This window comes from Manis pentadactyla, chromosome 11 (genome assembly GCF_030020395.1).
Source record: "Manis pentadactyla isolate mManPen7 chromosome 11, mManPen7.hap1, whole genome shotgun sequence".
NCBI lineage: Eukaryota > Metazoa > Chordata > Mammalia > Pholidota > Manidae > Manis > Manis pentadactyla.
Window position 1 is genome coordinate 37987181 of NC_080029.1, and position 19405 is coordinate 38006585.

Below are 19405 nucleotides of genomic sequence, written 5' to 3' on the forward strand. Positions count from 1 at the left end.
CCCTGAGTTTAGCAAATAATTTAAGGATATTCCATATTACTGAGGTCATTTCACTTTTATATTTAAGCAGAACACACAAATCTTTGATTTTTGAAGTATCAAGGCTAAGTCCATAGTTTCTGATTTTCTCAAAAATACCTTTGTGGAAATTCTGTTTTGTTTATATCCCTTAAATCAACTTAGCAATAACCTGAATTTTACATTTCCAAAAGTTTCCTTCTGAGGTGGTCTAGGTATTTTGCTTTATTTTAATGATTTAAAATAATTGTCTGGTCTTTGTTTAGGCCTGTCTGGTTCTTTTCAGATAAGTATCTACATATGTATAGAAGATGTCTGCTTACAGCTCGTAGGAGCTCGTAGGAGACCCAGCCCACAGTGCTATAGAATAAAGCTCCTGTCTCGTCGGTGTGCTGTCTGCATTGAGTTTTTTGTTTTTTTTCTTTCTTTAATATGAAGTTAGATGTTATCCATGTGTTTTAATGGAGTTCTAGTATACTTAAAAGCAGTTTAAAAAGCCTTGTAAACTGTTAGCTGATGGCTTTTGAACATCAACTGATAAAAGTCTGTTCTTGTGACTTTTTTTATGTTAGATAGAAAAATTCACATGTCTGTAGAAAACTGTGGGAAATGCTTGAATGCCAAGTCCTCCCAACACTTCCATTAAGTAATTAGGTTAAACACCATCTTGCAAATGGGAGATTAAGGCATCTGATTTAACATGTGACATGATTGACATTTCATTTTATAGCTTCTACTCTTTAGGTACATTGCTCTGATTAGCAGGGGGCTGTGCCTACTGGAGGAAAAGAAACAGCAGCTCTAGGATAATGTCTGGTCTTTGTTTAGGCCTGTCTGGTTCTTTTCAGATAAGTATCTACATATGTATAGAAGATGTCTGCTTACAGCTCGTAGGAGCTCGTAGGAGACCCAGCCCACAGTGCTATAGAATAAAGCTCCTGTCTCGTCGGTGTGCTGTCTGCATTGAGTTTTTTGTTTTTTTTCTTTCTTTAATATGAAGTTAGATGTTATCCATGTATTTTAATGGAGTTCTAGTATACTTAAAAGCAGTTTAAAAAGCCTTGTAAACTGTTAGCTGATGGCTTTTGAACATCAACTGATAAAAGTCTGTTCTTGTGACTTTTTTTATGTTAGATAGAAAAATTCACATGTCTGTAGAAAACTGTGGGAAATGCTTGAATGCCAAGTCCTCCCAACACTTCCATTAAGTAATTAGGTTAAACACCATCTTGCAAATGGGAGATTAAGGCATCTGATTTAACATGTGACATGATTGACATTTCATTTTATAGCTTCTACTCTTTAGGTACATTGCTCTGATTAGCAGGGGGCTGTGCCTACTGGAGGAAAAGAAACAGCAGCTCTAGGATAATGATTTAAATGGGTCTTTCTGTCTACACTTGGGCCATTCCAAATTATCAATGCCAGGATATTGCCCGAATTTTCAGCAGCAACAGGCTTCTCTGCCTAACCTGCCCAGACTTCTGGCTCCTCTGAACCCCAATACCAGAATATGGATATTTCACCAGCTTCTCAGCAAATACTCAGTCTACTTGGGGAAGTCTGACCCTACAGTTCAACTTGAAAAAAAATCTACCTTGATATCTGAAAGCAGTTTTAAAAATAGCCCTGACTCTATGCCAAAATTTGAAAAGTTGCTGTTTTCATAGGAAGGTACAAAATGTAACATCATTTCTTTCTGTTCAGATTTTTAACAGGTCCTGGAAAATGACTTACTTTTAAAGCCCTTTTCTCTGTTTGTGACCCTTCTGCCTTAAGCTTACTGTGTTGGAACAGCCATAGGCTACGTGTCTGCTAGCATCTGGGTCTGGTGATTTGTAAAACTGTACATCACTCATAGTTCCTAGACACACTGACTAAAATAAGAAGCAGAAAATAAAGAACAAGCCTCTCTGGCAGAGAGTGTGATTGTTTCTGAGACCCCTGTCTCATCCTGTAATCATTTTGGAAAGGGTCGTGTTCTTCTGTAGGCCCCTTGGAGTTACAAAGGGCTTGGTTGTCAGAACTGAATATTCCCATAGAAATCTCAAATTCTTTGACTTCTTGAACCCAGTAATTGTCACTTCATCTTGTTTAAATGGCAAATTCCCCTTTGAGGTGACATTATTACCTGACATTTTGGGCCACATGTATGGAGGTGCTTCTTATTTGGTTTTCATTGGAAGCCATTAGCAGGCTATCAACTCTTACCTAGAGACTGTTAATAGCTGCACATTTCACTCCCTAAATCCCAAACCTAACAAAAGCCTTTAAGTCTTTAAGATAGAATGTTTGAAGAGGCTTTATTGCACTATGGCTTGGAGAGAATATGATGGAAAATGTGTCTTTTTGATTGTGATGAAATATGCCTTCAGTGTTTTATCATTTAATAGATAATTTCTCCTCTGAAAGCATTTCTTGTGTCTTCAGATATTTATGATTTGACATTATGCTGGTTCCTGATTTGTCCAAATCCTAAGCCTTGAATGCTTTGAAACTCTGTTCTCTGGAGTTTGCAGGAGCCATTGTTTGAAGAACATGGCAACAAATCCAGCATTATGCTTTGAGTGAGGGAGATAGGAAGCAGTGGCTCATGAAGACACCTGAGAGTTTTGGGGTCTGGGGACACATCTTTTTTTTAAGGATACCTTAAAAGCTTCAAGTAGAGCCGTGAATATACCAGGTGTCCAGTGTTGCTGGTGTCTTCTCTCTCTCTCTGATAGGGATGTGCAGTCAAAGCCATAGAGCTGTGTTGTAAGTCTGTCTGATCCATGGGAGAGCCTTGAGATAGAAATAGCATTTCAGGTGTTTCACCGAGAGCAATACCTATCAGAGCATCAGGTATTGCTGTTGAAGTCAACTGGAAACACTTGTTAAAGTGATGAGAGAGGCATGTGGGAGTGGTCACACTTGGTGAATCTCTGGAAGGAAGTTGGTGAGAGCAGCGGTGGGGCAGGGACCCAGGCGATGCTGCAGTTACGTAAGTGGTGACTCTGTGCTCCTGCACTGTGAAATGACACCTTGTGCTTTACTTTTGAATTTTGATATTTTGGGTTGAAAAATGTTTGTTAATTTTTGAGTAACTGATAGTTGATACAGAATTAAAGCTATTTGATTCCAAAAGCAATTGAAATACTGTTCTTTTGATGTTGGTTCCTGGCATAGCCATTGGCAACTGAAGGAAGAGGGCAGGCAGGAGACCAAACCATTGCTATAGCTATGTTGCATCCATTGTTCTTTCTCTGTCTTACAGGAACCCCTGTTTGGTTTTATATGCAAATTGCACCAATAAGAAATGAACATGAAAAGGTGGTCTTGTTCCTATGTACTTTCAAGGATATTACATTGTTCAAACAGCCAATAGAGGATGATTCAACAAAAGGTAATTTTCAAAGGAATCACCACACTTAAGAATTAGGATGTCACTTAAATATGTTATTTTTATTATTTTAACAAAATCCTTGGTTGAACTGGAAGCCAAAATTTTACTCTTGTAGCACTTCTTTTGCTTTACTTTCATGCTAATAATTGTCGAGAATCAGTTTTATTCAATCATATTATTTGATGGAAATAGCATGGCTATCAAAAATTGAAATAATAGTTGGTTTACTTAAATCATAATAACAGGAATTGAGATAAGACTCAAGGAAGAAATAAAGCATTATTGATTTAGAATCAATACAATGGGAGTTTCAAAAACTTTTACGAGGGTGAGCTGTAGAAACAGAATGTAACCCCCTGTGGAATGGTTTGAGTGAAGTCCTCTAAGAGCACAGTTGATTAGTTGATTGAATTTTGTTGAATTGATTGCAGTTTGATTAGTTACTGTCCATTCTCTGTTTATTCATCTGTAGATTCTCTTGGGTAGATGTTGCTAGATTATGTGAAGAATAATTTTGTTATCAAGAGATTGGCTGGCAAAATGCAAATATCCTAATGGAGTCTGATTAACTATAATATCTGAGAGACTGCTATAGAAAACAGTAGTCAGTGACATGTGCTTTTGCCCCCTTTTCTGTCTTAATTTACTCATATTTTGTTATTTCCAATTATGTTTAAATTAAAAACTAGTATCACATAAATGAAGATTTCAAATACCCTTAGAAGAAGTTTATATGAAATGTTATTTTTAATAATCTCTTAGGGAACAAAAATGAAATCTTCCTCTTTGCATTTGACAAACATTGCCTTTTCTTACTTCTTAAAAAAATGACCCAGAAGCTTTACTCTTTCCAACTGTAACCATAATTATAGAAAACACTGCATTAGGTTTATTCCTTTCGTATGAACTCACATGTATTATATCTGCTTGATTTCTGGTTTATCATCAAATTGCAAGAGGAAAACTTTACAATGTGCAAGCCGTTTAAAGTATGCCATAGAACAATTGATTTGTGAAGGCTTCTGAAAGTATGTTTATTGAATCATCTTCTGGAAGATCAAACAGGGTATTCAGTTTTGGACCCATACTTCCTGTCTTCTACCTTTACTCATAGACCCATTGTCTGGGAAGTTGAAGATAAACTTAAATACTATTTTAAAAATAGAATAGTCTTCTAAAAATATTTAGGTTTAGTGTTCTAAAATTCAAGGTGCTCCATCCAATAGCAGAATATGTGCTTTTCTCAAGCTTACAAGGAACATTTACCAAATAGATCCATATTCTAGCTATAAACACACCTTGCTAAATTTAAAAGAAGAGAAGTCTTAAAAAGTCTGTTCTTAGACCACAATGGAATTAAGCTAGGAATCAGTAACAGAAAGATAGTTAGACAATCCCCATATATTTGAAAATGAACAGATTTCTAAATAGTCCATGGGTCCAAGAAGCCTTAAGATAAATTAAGAAAATATTTTGAACTACATGTAAATGAAAATATAACTTATCAACTTTGTGGGATGCAGCAAAAGCGCTGCTTAGAGGGAAACACATAACATTCAATGCATATGTAAGAAAAGAAGAAATATATTAAATTAATAACCTAAGCTTCTACCTTAGGAAGATTGAGAAGAGCAATGAAAGCCAAAGCAAGCAAGACAAGAAATAATAAACCTTAGAGCAGAAATCAGTGAAATAGAAATCAGAAAAACATTAGAGAAAATCACTGCAACCCAAAGCTGGTTCTTTGAAAAGATCATTAAGTTAAACCTCTAGCCAGGCTAATCAAGAAAAAAAGGGCAAAAATTACCAATATTAGAAGTTAAAGAAGGACCATCACAACTCATCCATGGACATTATTATAAAGGAATAATTTGAACAACTCTACAGTCAAAGGATTAGGTCCTTGAAGACACAAACTGCCAGAACTCACCACAGGAGAAATAGATAACCTGAGTCATCATATATCAGCCTATATTAAATAAATTTAATCAATAATTAATAAACTTCTAAAGCAAGGGAATACCTGGTACAGATGAGTTCTTTGGTGAATCCACAGTCTCTTCTAGAAAATAGAAGCAGAGGGAACTCTTGTAACTCATTCTATGAGGCCAGTACTGCCCTCAACCAAAACCAGAAAAAGACATTACAAAAAAGGAAAATGACATACCAATATTTCTTATGAAAATAGATGTAAAAATCCTCAACACAAATGGAATTCAATGATATATTAAAAGAATTACATTCCACAACCACGCGGGACTCATTACACATATACAAGGCTGGTTCAGTATTCAAAAATCAATCACTGTAATGCACCGTATCAGAAGGCTACAGAAGAAAAATTACGTGACCATATTAGTTGGCATAGAAAAAGCATTTTACAAAACCCAACACCTGTTCATGATAAAAAATCTTAGCGAAGTAGGAATAGAGGGCAACTTTCTCAATCTGATAAGGGACACGTATGAAAAACCTACAGCTAACAGCTGACTATATCTTAAAGTAATATATTTTAAAACAAAAGATAATTTGGTGTATGATTTGTGACCTACCATATTCAAATAAATTTCTCTTGCCTTCATACATGAATGATAGCAAGATCAAGTAAAAAGCTTTTAAGCCACAGTTTTCCCCTCAAAAATATTGTAGTTGTAGTTGTATTTGATGAATATATTGTTTTCTCTTATTTACTTTAAGTGATTTCAACACAAAGGAAATTGGGAAGAGTACAGCAGTTTCTCAGTGTTGACCTGCAGAATGTGTCAGTAACTGTGTAGTTTATTTTTGGAAACTGGAAGTTAGCAGCATTTTACTTGACATTGGAGAAAGGGTGCTGATAGTGAGAGTGACTTTCATTTCTCAAATGAATGCCTCTCCATTTATCTGCCTCCGTCTCCATAGCTGCATCCTCATGGCACAGTCACAATCACGGAATTCTTTGGCAGGTACAGTCCAGTCCCTTAAAGGGGTAATTTGTACTTACAAAAAAAATGACATTTGAATAAATTCCAGACAACTCACACCACTTGATTTTGAACTTTTGCTCAATAGACATGTAAATTAGAATTCATAGGGACCATTGTGAAAAGCATTTGAGTAAACTATTTCTTTCCAGTGCCAGGATTTGTTGAGGAAAAAGCTTCTTTTAAATCGATTTGTATTTTGAGACCCTTCTACACTTTCAAATGCAAACAGATTACTGAAAAGGTGTTGCACAATGTAACTATGAATGGTGTATATGAGCTATTTTCTATTATTTATGCAAGCTATAAATTTAATATGAAAAATTCAATAGAAATAAAATATTTATGGTATTAAGTAATCATCTTACTATTGCTGTGAAGCTAGAAGTATAGGAAAATATGTTTTGAAACCTTGGCAAAAAAAAGTCACCTTTTAAGAAAAGGGGACTATGGAACTTTTGGGAAATAATAGATGAGATTTCATAATAACAACATAATATCAAGATGACGTGGGTCTAGAGCACTGAACTTGGAGACAGTAGATTTACTTTTGGTGCAACCTTGGCACCAATTACTCAGTGTAAGTCTTTTCATTGCTCTTCTAGGAATATTTAATTCCCCTTGTTAATCTATTTTATCTATTTTTTTTCCCAACCAAAAATGCTGATTGGGCACACAGAATGGTGCAGGTACTATTTTAAGTCCTGGATATACAAAATTCCTTCCCTCACATCCTAATGGGGGAGAGGAGGAAGACAGACAAGTAAATATACAGTGGAAGTTTTCTTCTGATTACTCTTATTTTCTCAGTAATATTAGAAACATGGTCAGTAACTCAAAGTAAGGATGGTGAAGGAGGTGAAGAAATGTTGAAGGTGTGAGGAAAGAGGAGTTGGTATGGAAAGGTCATCTCAGAGGGTTGGAGATGAAAGTGGCCAAGGGAAATGCAGCGGGTTTGCTGAGCAGCGATGAGTAGCACTAAGGTCTGCAGGAGGCTGGTGGTCGTGGGTCTCTGTAGGATCTACCAGCATGGTTAGGTGTTTTACTTCACCCATATTTCATAAGAGGTACATAAATGCAGAAGTAGGTAAAGAATTGGATTTAACTAGAGTTGAGGTTTGGTAAGGTGAGTAAGATGAAAAGAATCAGGCAGCTTTAGGATCAGGGGATTAATGCTTACAGGGGAGGTTGATGGTATTTGCAAAATTTGAAGAAATACTTGGGTAACAAAAGTTCTGCCTAGGATATGGGAAATAGTGCCTTAGGATGCAGAACAGACAGGTGAATCCACACGCTGGCAAGTCAGAATGTAACTTTTAACCGAGCACAGGGGCATTTTACCTTCTTAAAGTGAAGAGGGGCCAGTGGTTGAAGCAAGGGCCCAAGTTCTTTGAGGATGTGCTACATTGGTGGTAAATTACATTAGTCTTCTCCTATGTGGATTGGTATTTTTACCAAGAAACTCACACGTGGTTGAAAGGCTTAAGTAAACTGGCTAATTCTGAATTTTATTTCTACATAATCGTATGTGGGATAGTAACTATAATGTGATGGCAGTAGTATGATAGTAACTCTACTGTAATTTGAGTGCCAGTCTTCCTCATCATGAATCTTGTGATTACGAAAACTTCATTCTAGACTGATTTTTACTGTAAAATAAATGGCACTAAGTGATGACAACCATACCATTATGCCATTATGGATGGTAGCAAAACCATTAAAAGGGAAGGAAAGCAGTTTTGATAGAGTGGTTAATAGGTGTCACGAACTTTATATTCTTTACTGCTCATTCCTGTAATTCTGAAAATTGGTATAATTATCTCCATGTTATTGTTGAAGATCCTGACATGCAAAGTCTGACTGGAATCCAATCTCATGTCTTTCTGTTGCCCCATGCATCCTTACCCTTTCCAGTGGACTTATCATTGGGTTTGGCCACTTTAGTCCCTGGCTGTCCTTTTTCCCTACAAAAATGAATCACAAGTTGAGAACCCTCTGATTCTGACAGAATTGTACTGCTTTGAACCAATGGAATTTACTGATATTAATTCAGTGGGGCAAAGTGTTTTGATATCTTTTGTTCCTGATATTGAGGTCTTGGAACTGTTGATCAGCTAATCAGTCAATGGTGCCTGATTCATCATTTATAATAATACAAAGGGGGAAAACTAAAGCCAGGAAATCCATTCTGTTGATTATTCGTATGTGTTCTGAAAGAGATGGCTCAAATCTCTGCCCATTTATACTGTATTTTCAAACAGATTCCAAAACTGCCAAGACATTTACAGTCTGAAATATCCTGTGCCAAATAGTTATGGCATATTCATGCCAATAATTCAGAAAAAAAGATTCCTTTAGAATGAAAATAACAGCAAAAATAGCAATTTTCCCCTTGTGGAAGCCAATGGTTTTCTTTAGAGAGGAACAGCAGATGAAATATGACTAATTATACCATGTAGTCTCTATAAATTGTTTACCTAAGCTCTTTTCCTATAGATCAGACTCTTGTGTTGCAGTCTAGTAGACTGATTTAACTGCCTCTGTGACTTCCTTTTATTTTGAAGATTAGGCCATCTATGACAAAAAGGTTAATTATAACTCAATAGAGCTAACTAATATTTTATTAAGAAGGAGTTGGCATCCTGAGCTTTCAGGAGAACAACTGTTCTTATAATTCCATGAGGTACTTACAGAGCAAGTATTAGGCTCCTCATATTAAGCTCTCTGTTCACATTACCCTGTATCGACCACATCTAAGTAATGTCAGTGAACTGTGCTGAATAATCAGTCACATCAGTTAGGTCTCTGTAAAGGTGAGATCAGTAAATGTATTGCTGGGAAAAGTTAGCACTGCTGAGGTGTCTTTTTGTCTGAGTTAGACATTGTGGCTGCTCAGCTTTTTCAAAGTTTGACTGTACAGTGGGGGTTGGTGACAGATCAAATATACTATTTAGCTTATAACATAGGCCATTCTAGATGTGTCCATGAGCACAAAGGGGCAGTAAGGACATTTACTGTGGTATTATTAGTAATAGTGAAAAATCTAGAAACCACTTTAATGTCCATGAATGGAACATATGCATGATCAGGAAGAGCAAATGCCCTGATTCCGTGAGATGACAAGTGTACAGGCAAGAATCAGTGCCATGTGGATGGGTCTAGAGGTGGAGGGGACAGAACGGAAGCTGAAAGCTCTTGTGCCATTTGATGATTTGTATCCTTCCTGTGTGTCATTGAATTTATTCCTTCAAAATTGCCTTTACTTTTTTTTCAAAACATTTTCTGGATAAATCTTATTGCACACAGGGAATGAAAATGGCTTCTCATTTAATCTAATACCCAGATGTACTAAGGGGTACAACATTACTTGTTAGAAATATGAAACTTCAGTAAGTATGAAACTGGATTGGAACTTCCTGAAAATATTCAATACAATTATAATATTTAGTTAATGTCAGAAAGAGAAGTGATCACAGGAAATATTTAACGTGCTTATTGCCAACATAGTTACTGTCATCTGAAGTCACCCTTACCACTGTTAACCAACAAAGCAAAGCCAAACCAAAACCCAATGATAATAAAACAAAATGGGACTTATTTTAAATCCTATTTTAAAGCCACAAATACACTTTAATTAATTAGTTAGTGGCCTACTTTATGCCAGACCCTGTTCTAGTGCCGAGTATGGAGAGATGAACAATAGTTAGAGAGACTGAAATGTTAATTGACAACTGTTAGTGACATGTGAGGGATATATCCTATGGTACAAATGCATGAGTGCATCTCTCTCTTATGAGGGGATCAGAGAAGCTTCCAGAAGGAGATAATGCTTTAAATGACTCTGGATGGTGGTGGGGTAACATTCCAGGCAGGCAGAATGATTACAACATGTGAAAGCACGGAAGCATAAGATATCATAGGGTGGACAGAGAATTCCTGGTAGATTTAATTTTAGTTTTGAATATATTCCTCTTTTAACTTGCTATTAGTTTTATTAAGTCTGGAATATGGCGTAGGTGTGAAGAAGTGGAATGAAGGATGCATAGCCAATCTTTGGGGTCAGAAACTAAATGGTCTGTATAGCAAGGATATGCAGTGTTATCCTGAAGGCCTCCAGGAATCTCTTAAAGAATTTGAAATAGGGGGTGAGCATGGCCAGATATGTGCTTTAGAGAGAACTTTGTCATCAGTGTTGAGTTGATTGAGGAGAATGTGGTTAGAAGGCAAATAGAGAGTATGGTTTTTAGGATGCTGCCTCCTAACTCAGATAGAAGATGATATAGTGTCTGACATAAAAGGATGGAGAGAAGAGATTCAATTTAAGTGTATTTGTTAAGACATTGTATTCTATAAAGCTTGGAATTGATTAGATATGTGGGTGTGGAGATAATAGTGAAGGAGGATGGTAAATTTCAAGTTTCTGATATGGGCAACTGGAAATATATCATGGGGCCATTCTTTAAGACTAGGAATAGACATGGATGAGGTGTCTTTTTTATCTGACTTAGACATTGTGGCTGATCAGTTTTTTCAGTGCAGAGTTGGAGAGGGAGAAGATGATGAAGAGATCAGTTTTGGATCTGCTGAGTGTTAGGTGCCTATAGAAGGTCTTAGTAAGAGGTGGCCATTGGCTAGTTAGATTCACAGGTCTAGCACTTAGAAGAAGATTCTTGATATAGATTGCATGTTGGTCTTTCACGTTGATGTTGAGTTCTTAGAGAGCTTGTGGCATACCTGGTGTTTCTTTGTTTCTCTAGCACATTGCACAGGGTAAGCCTTAGGGTTATGTACAGTTCCCAAAGCCTAACATTTTTTTTTTGTCCTAGTCACTAGAATGAAGTCTATTAATGAAGAATTAAGTACCTTCCATCAGTTGATGCTAGTTTACTTCTATTCAAATCCAATTTTTGGATACCATAGAGGGAGCTGAACTGGTGGGGCATACAAAGCTTAAATGAAGCCAGAATTAGCCTGAAGAATGGTAGTAAAGTATGATGTCTTCTTCCTAGTATGGTTTGAAGGACATTTGACTGGTGTCTATCCAGGATTTCTTCCTTCACCTTTTGTCACATTTCCTGAAATTTCATCGTTTCCACTATCATTCCTTTGGACCATCAGGCATTTCATTTTTGAGGACTTGTTTGGTAAATACCCTAGTGAAAGGGAATATCACAGAAGTTATCAAATGGTCTTAATAAAATCTTTAATAGATTAGAGCTTTTTGAGATATCCAGAGAAAAGATCTGAATATGGTTGGTTTTGCTCTACTTGTTCACATCACATCTCATTGACATTTCCTTGAAATTAATGGTTGTTCATAATGAAAATTTGACATTCCAGAAGAAATTTCTCATTAAATACACATTCTTCCCCCACCAAGTTAAAATTACTACTCTTTCAGAAAACATTATTAAGGTTCTAGATATTTAAAAAATGTTTGGATATCACCGTAGTTATTAGTAAGAGAGAGATAACATTTTGCTACATTACAAACAGGTGTGATATGAAGCATAACATAATATGTGAGATTTGTTGACATTGGGCTTTATTCTCTTACATGTATATATATGCATATCAGTACACAGTAGGACTGTTTTTATTAGGCTATTAATAAATAAACCCCCAACTTTTAGTAGTTTAACACAATAGAAGCATATTTCTTGCTCATGTAGCAGTCCAAAGCAGGTGATCCTTGGCATATGGAATTCTGTGCATGGATTCAGTGGCATGCTATTCCCTGGGGCCTTACCATTTTTATCCAGCTGGTAGAAGGAGGGTTAAAGTGTATAGAAGTCTCACTTGCTTCTTAAGCTGTGGCATGAATGGAAGTAACACACATTATATCTGCTTTCATTCCATTAGTGAGAACCAGGGACATAGGCCACACTTAGATGCAAGGAATGCTTGGAAATGTATTACAAGCTAGGCAGCTGTTTCCCAGTAAAAAAACTTTACAATGCAAGGAACAGCATAGAATTTTGTGGACAGCTGTGACTTGGCTACTGAGAGTGTGTAATAGATATGAGCAAAACACAAAGGTTATGTATAAAAATTACTCAGTGTTTTGTTAGCCACACTTGAAATATATGATGATATCTATGTAGAAATAAAATGTTTAGGTCAGTGCTTTTCATTAGTTTTGGATGTTATGTAATTTCTGAGATCCTTTGAATATTAGCAAGAATGTTGGATTCCATTTCATTATGTGTGAAAAACTGAGAATTTCTTTCTTTACTTTTAAGGTTGGACAAAATTTGCCCGATTGACACGGGCTTTGACAAATAGCCGAAGTGTTTTGCAGCAGCTCACGCCAATGAATAAAACGGAGGTGGTCCACAAACATTCAAGATTAGCTGAAGTAAGTGTGAGACAAACCTTTTCTTCCCAACATGGTGGTGATATATTGTTTTTCCCCCAAAATGACTGAACAAATGTGTTTCTGGCTATTATTTTATAGATGCTGATCTTCTAATTATTTTTTCCCTTATATAATTATAGAAATTTCAAATATTTATTTTTAAATTCTCTTCTCTGTTTTGAAATGGGAATCCCAGGTGATATTTGTAGGGTCTGAGGTATTTGAAAAAATGAGATAGGGAAATCACTCATTCATCCATTTATGTCCAGCACACACTTATTGAGAGGTTTGCTTTGTACTTGGTGCTCTGCAAAGGATGTGAAAGTGAGCAAGGCCAGTTACTAAAGGAGCTAATGATCCAGCAGAAGAAACCAACAATGTAAAGTTATAAATACCATGTCCGGGTACATGGGAGCACATGCAGGAGCATTGGCCTTGGCTTGGGGCCCTAGGGAGGGCTGCCTGAGGGAGGTGGTCCCTGGCTGAGTGAATCTTGGAAGGAAAGCATATGAGAGGCAGGTAAAGAAGAGGTGAAAGTCATTCCTCTGAGGGAGGCCAGCATGGGCAAAGGCTCGGAGATGAGGCAGCATAATGACTCTGAGTATAACTTCAGTGTAGGTGAAGTCAGGTAGGGGAGGAAGGATTAGGGTGAGGGAGAATGAAATGGTGGTTGGTGTCCCATGTGCCAGGGGAATGATCTGATCACACGGGTGCTTCTGGAAAACCTCTCAAAAGGAGAATGGCCCTATGCTTTTATTGTATTAATTCAAAATTATTATTCTAGGAAGGGGTCCATAGATTTCACCAGATTGCCAAAAGGATCTCTTGTACAAATATAGCTAAGAATCCTGCTTCACCTAGTGGCTCTGTGTGGAATGGGTAGGTAGGGAAAGCAGTTAAGAGGTCCTAGTAGTAATTTAGTTAGGTTGACCATGACCTTAAGCAAGGAAACCAGAAGCAGACATGGGCAGGTTACAGACACACCAGATTAGAGTCAACACATTTGTTGATCAGTTTGAATTGTATGTGTGTAGGGGATGAGTCCAGGACAACTCTATGTTTTTGGCTTGGACAATTGGGTAAATAGTGCTGTTGGTTAATAAAATGGCAAACATAAGAGGAAGACGAAAAGGTTTGGGGACAATGATAAGGAGTTCAGTTTTGGATATACTAGATTTGAGATGCCATGTCTAAAAGGCAGAGGGATACATGGCTGTGGCTTTGGAGGGATATCTGGGTTGAGCTGCAGACCTTAGGTGTCATTCTCACAGATGTGGCTGTAAAGCCGTAGGACTAGGTGATGTTACCCAGAGACAGTGTATCAAAACAAGTGAAAAATAGGAATGACGACCCAACTCTGAGGCAGGTTGAAGCTTTGCTGCTCACATGTCTTCTGTAATCATTGTTTGTCTTACTGGAGTGAAAGGTGCCAGAAAGCTAATTAGGCTGCCCAAACTATGCTGAGTATTTAGTGGCATTCTCAAAATATTCTGAGATAATTCACCAAAAAATAAAAAAGATGAAATGCATTTGTTTGTAAATTTGCTCTGCTGGAGGAAAGTGAGTTGACGTGCTCCATGATAACTTTCTAAACTAGTTGAATATATTAAATTTGGCTTAGAGAGGGTTAGGAAGTAAAATATGTTTTTGGAGTCTGAGAGGGCTCTGGTGTTTTTCTTGGATCAGAGCTAACAGAGGGACTTTCATGGCTTTCTGCTCCAAGCAGCACTGTTATTTTGGGGTTAAGGTTAGTGCTTTCATGTGCAGACATGTTAAAAGCCCAGATAAGACATTAACATGACACAGTTAAATATTAACTAATAATAATAATGACAATATTTTAAAAGATGATAGGTAATTAGCATAAGGTTTAAGGCAGACAATTAGATACAACTCCCTTTCTCAATAGTGCTTGTTATGAAGTACTTCATGTTGAAGCTCCGATCTTTTCTGCTTTGAGTTGTCTTCCTTCTACAAATCAAGCTGAATGAAATAAAGGAGCTTGTTTTGTGACTGCTGACTTTTGTAGTCATGATTCCTCCTGGGTTTTACCTATGTTCTCTTCAGAGATTTTTTTCTCTGTTACACGCCTGGGAAAGAACAAGAGGAAAGGCTCCACAGAAAGTGCATCCTGGATTATTCATGATTGTGTCTTCCACTATATCAAATGGGAAGTTTTTTTTCCCTTTCACAGCTCATCTTTTTACTTTTATTTTTGAGGAACTTGCATTCCTGTGTCTTCCCACCTGATTATTTCCCCTTTGTCTTTTGACTATTGTTAGTTTCTTTATCAGTTAGCCCTGATTCACAAACCTGGTTCAGATACAAAACCATTTTCTGTCAGGTCGTAAACTTGATGTCAGAGACCATGAAGGTTAATAAACTTGTCAACAGATATTTAGTTTGCACGTGCTCTTAGATCTCCAAAGATTAAACCAGATGAAGCACCAAATTAGCCCAAGGATGTCATTTTCCCAGCTGTGCTTAGAGTCAAAAAATTTGCTCAACTTGAGGATTTGGATTTACTGTTGAATTTCAGGCTCTTTCACATTCTCTAAGGCATACAAATTTTATCTCAATTCCACTGGGACTCTTAAATTTAGAGCTGATCCCTGGTTTCAAAGATCCTGATCTCTGTGTAGGCAGTTCATCAATCTTCCACATGCACTGACATCCTGCTGCTTGGTTTCAGCTTCTCCCTTTTAGATAAACACACACAGCACTGTCCCATCCATGGGCCTGATTCCATTACAGTCAACCTCTCCGATATTCAGAGAGAAAGAATGTGTCTCTTTTGGTACAAAAATACATCTGAAAATGTGCTTTCATCCCCCCTTCACCAAGGATTTTTGCTTATGGAAGTACAAATGAAATAACAATGAAAGTGACGAGTTTTTACTCACTGCCTTATAAAGGGGCCCAGGGACGGAGGGAAGTGCGCAGTCGTGCTCTGCAGACCAGAATGATCAAAGCCTAAGCACTGGGGACCCTTTCACTGTTCCCATTCTCCTCCTCCTCTTCTCCCCCCTCCTGCTCCTCCTTCTCCTCTTCCACATTTTTGGATCTCTTTACATATGTAAGTCACTATCTGAATAATTGAGTTCTGACTCTAAAGAAATATACAACAAAGGTTTTACTTTGAACTGTATATTATAATCACCTGGAAAGGTTTTGAAAGTACAGATTTTCTGAGCACCCATGTTAAGATGAATTTAATTGTTTTCTGGGGTGGGGTCTAGGTAGGAGTTTACTGTATTTTTTAAAACTCCAGCTGATTCTAATATATAGCCAGATTTAAGAAATACTGAACTTGGGAGTGATCCCATTCTGTCTCTGGAGGAGGCATCTTATATTATTGCCGAGTACTGAGCAGGGCCGACTTGTCTATAAACACGGCGTGTGGGGCCTGCAACACTTCCAGGGGTCCGTGGGATGTTTGACTTTCTATTAACAGTAGAAGGAAAAAATGAACTATTAGATAAAAATATTTGGATATATGATATGAATTTATTCATCTTTGTAACAATGCAGTTGTAAAATATAATTTTTGTTTCTTATGGAGGAAGGAGTCTGGGAAGGCACAATTTCCTGGGGCTCATGAAGGTCATAAGGCACCCTGGCACTGAGTTTATTTTCTAAGTGTGATTCCTTTGTGCTCAAACTATAGACTGTATAAATACAGATGGTATAGTATTGAAGTTGACACTGAAGGAAATATTCATGTTTAAAACAGTGAAATTGGAAGGAACAGACTAGGACTTGAAAAGTGAAAGAGAAGCCATGATTATGTATAATTCTGTATAAGAATGCTTCATCCCAACATCGAGCTTACATTCCTGTTAGGATAATTTGCTGCTATGTAATTTTTAAGACTGTGTGAGAAAAATATGGTTGGGGCATTGATAATGAGGGTAAATACATAAAAAATCTTTACAAATAGTTCTTACAGTCACCATACTTAAAACAATAATTATAATACACAATTAAAGTGAATACCAGTGATTTTTTTTGTATTTCAAAGTAGTAATAACGGGTATTATATACTTAGTTTTCAGTTATGTAAGTTCTATGTATGAGAGAAGCTTTTCAGGATAATTTTCTCCCAGGTTTCCAAAATGCTTGTATATTTGTTCTGCTTTGTGGCATATGAGTTGCATGCTAACAGGTATGTGTATTTATTATTACATTCAAATGTTTAATGAATTTATGATTTTATTTTTGGACATCTTGACTCCTACCTCCTGGGTGTCACTGTCCTAGAGACACTGAGCAGTTGGATACATAAGATGGCAAAACTGCCAAAAACATTATCAAAGTCCCATTTATGTAAGCTCCTTAACACATAGGCTACCTGAGCCTTAGCTTCACTGAAGGCGTGGATCAGAGGTCTTTGACCTGCTCCTTCAACTATTTTTCACAGTTTCAGGTTCTGGAAGGCTATGCTAAGTCCTGTGTTTTCACATTCACCCACAGTTGCTCAGACCTCTACTCTTGTCATCTGCTTTTTCTCTTTGTCCCTTTAATTAGACCTAATCAGAGTGGGTCAAGGTTCATATAATCTTGCACTAAAAGTTTTCCTTTTGTCAAAAAAGTACAGAGAAGCAAATCTGAGTATTTAGCATTTTTTTAAAGGGAATTTTCATTTGTGCAGGAAACACAATATTCTTGAAGTCCTGTTTGAAGGGAGAAAAGGAAAAAGCAGGCCAGACCATTTATAACCCTGATATCACTCTGTCAGTCATTAGGGCCCTTGCTGAGTTCTGCTAAACAGGGAAATCACCAGCAGTGGAGTCCTGGGGTTGAGCAAGGCCATCAGAATCAAAGCTGTGCTCCCTGAGGTGCTAAATATGTGTGAAGAATGGAAAACAGTGCGTCACCCAAATAACTGTTGGACAATCAGAGAGACATGTGATTGGAGGCAGGCTTGCCAAGGGAGTGTGAAGAAGCCTCGCCCAGAAGTGGATGTCCAGCAGTGCTGTGGATAAGTGTTGATGTTGGAGGAGGTCAATGAGAGGACATGGCTGTCAGCTGATTCTGGAGCTGGACCTGGGCAGTCAGAAGCTCTTCACCTCATCCCCTGTCCTTAGACTGTGCCCTCTGCCTGCTGCTCCCAGAGTAGGAGCTGTTTTTAAGAAAGTAGCCTTGAGAGAGTGCGGTGTTGAAACCATCTGGATGGTATATGTGTAAACCCAGTTCAGGCCTCAATGTAAACTTTAAAAATTGCGGTGGGTGGGTGTGGAGATCTACTCATCTCATGGCTGCCTCTAAGTCAGTTCGTTCCTTGTGTATTAAAATGACCACGTACCAACTCGGAGTGGTCTGCTCTGCCTCTTCCTTTGATCTCTCCTTGCCCTCCGTGTTTGAGCTTCTGGAGAAAAAGCCAGATGGCACAGCAGACAGATCACCTTTCGTAGAGAGACTGGACTCTGAATGACTTCTTGAACACCCTTTCTGTGACTGGCTTTGAAACCAGGAGTCATGGATAGACAGGCTGTGGTTTGGCTGCCAGTAAGTGTGAATTAATTACTAATTGCAGAGATATCCCAGTCATTGATATTTACATTTCCTCTCTTGTAGGTTCTTCAGCTGGGATCAGATATCCTTCCTCAGTATAAACAAGAAGCGCCAAAGACGCCACCACACATTATTTTACACTATTGTGCTTTTAAAACCACTTGGGATTGGGTGATTTTAATTCTTACCTTCTACACCGCCATTATGGTTCCCTATAACGTTTCCTTCAAAACGAAGCAGAACAACATAGCCTGGCTGGTGCTGGACAGTGTGGTGGACGTTATTTTTCTGGTTGACATTGTTTTAAATTTTCACACGACCTTTGTGGGACCCGGTGGAGAGGTCATTTCTGACCCTAAGCTGATAAGAATGAACTATCTGAAAACTTGGTTTGTGATCGATCTGTTGTCTTGTTTACCTTATGACATCATCAATGCCTTTGAAAATGTGGATGAGGTAAGTTTCCTTTTTTGAATACTGTGGATCAAATATTTTGAGAAATTAAGATAACAGGAATTTACAGATAATCCACATTTTGTTTTGGCCACCATATGCAACTTTCACCCTATTAAACATTTGCCATAAATGGTCATTTTTGATTATTTTAATTTTCCTGCTGCTTTTTCTTGATTTCTGGTTGAAAATACTAAGTACCAGGAAAATGGGTATGGTTGGAGGTTGAGGTTGGAGGAGGTGGAGCAGTAGAAAAGCAGTGACATTAAGAGTCAAAAAGAAGATCTCCAACCTAGACAAGTGATTGAAAGATGATGAAACAGATGTATTTTCTTTGGAAAACTGTAGCATTTTAAAACTCTGTGCCTCCATAGATCTCTGACTCCTCCCTTGCAGATGAATATGGTAGCAGTGCTGAGCTAACAGAAAGATAAGAAGACTTATGGAAGAGCAATTCTTGATTTTTTTGTCTTTTTGGTTTCTTCTTCATAGCCTTTACTTTAAATTGTGTCTAAGTACATTTGTGGTTAGAGACTACATTGGCTGACTTCTGATGTCTGGTCTAATTCAAGGTTCTGTTCATTCAGTGTTATCTGCACAAGTAGGAATACTGAAAACATGTAATATCTTAAAAGGCCACTTCATCCAGAGCTTTTTAGCCTCTGATTTAATAGTGGGTGATTTTCAACTTGCTACACCATGTTAATAGGATACAAC

At 37.5% G+C, this 19405-nt stretch overlaps 1 protein-coding gene across 1 annotated transcript in view; it reads left to right on the forward strand.

Moving 5' to 3' along the window:
• The window catches only part of KCNH5 (potassium voltage-gated channel subfamily H member 5), a 352997-nt gene that overhangs the window by 47488 nt on the left and 286104 nt on the right, over positions 1 to 19405 (forward strand). The window contains exons 4-6 of the mRNA XM_057488394.1: positions 3272 to 3400; positions 12606 to 12721; positions 18299 to 18691. Of these exons, the coding sequence (XP_057344377.1) occupies positions 3272 to 3400; positions 12606 to 12721; positions 18299 to 18691 (638 nt within the window). The remainder of the gene's footprint in view (positions 1 to 3271; positions 3401 to 12605; positions 12722 to 18298; positions 18692 to 19405) is intronic.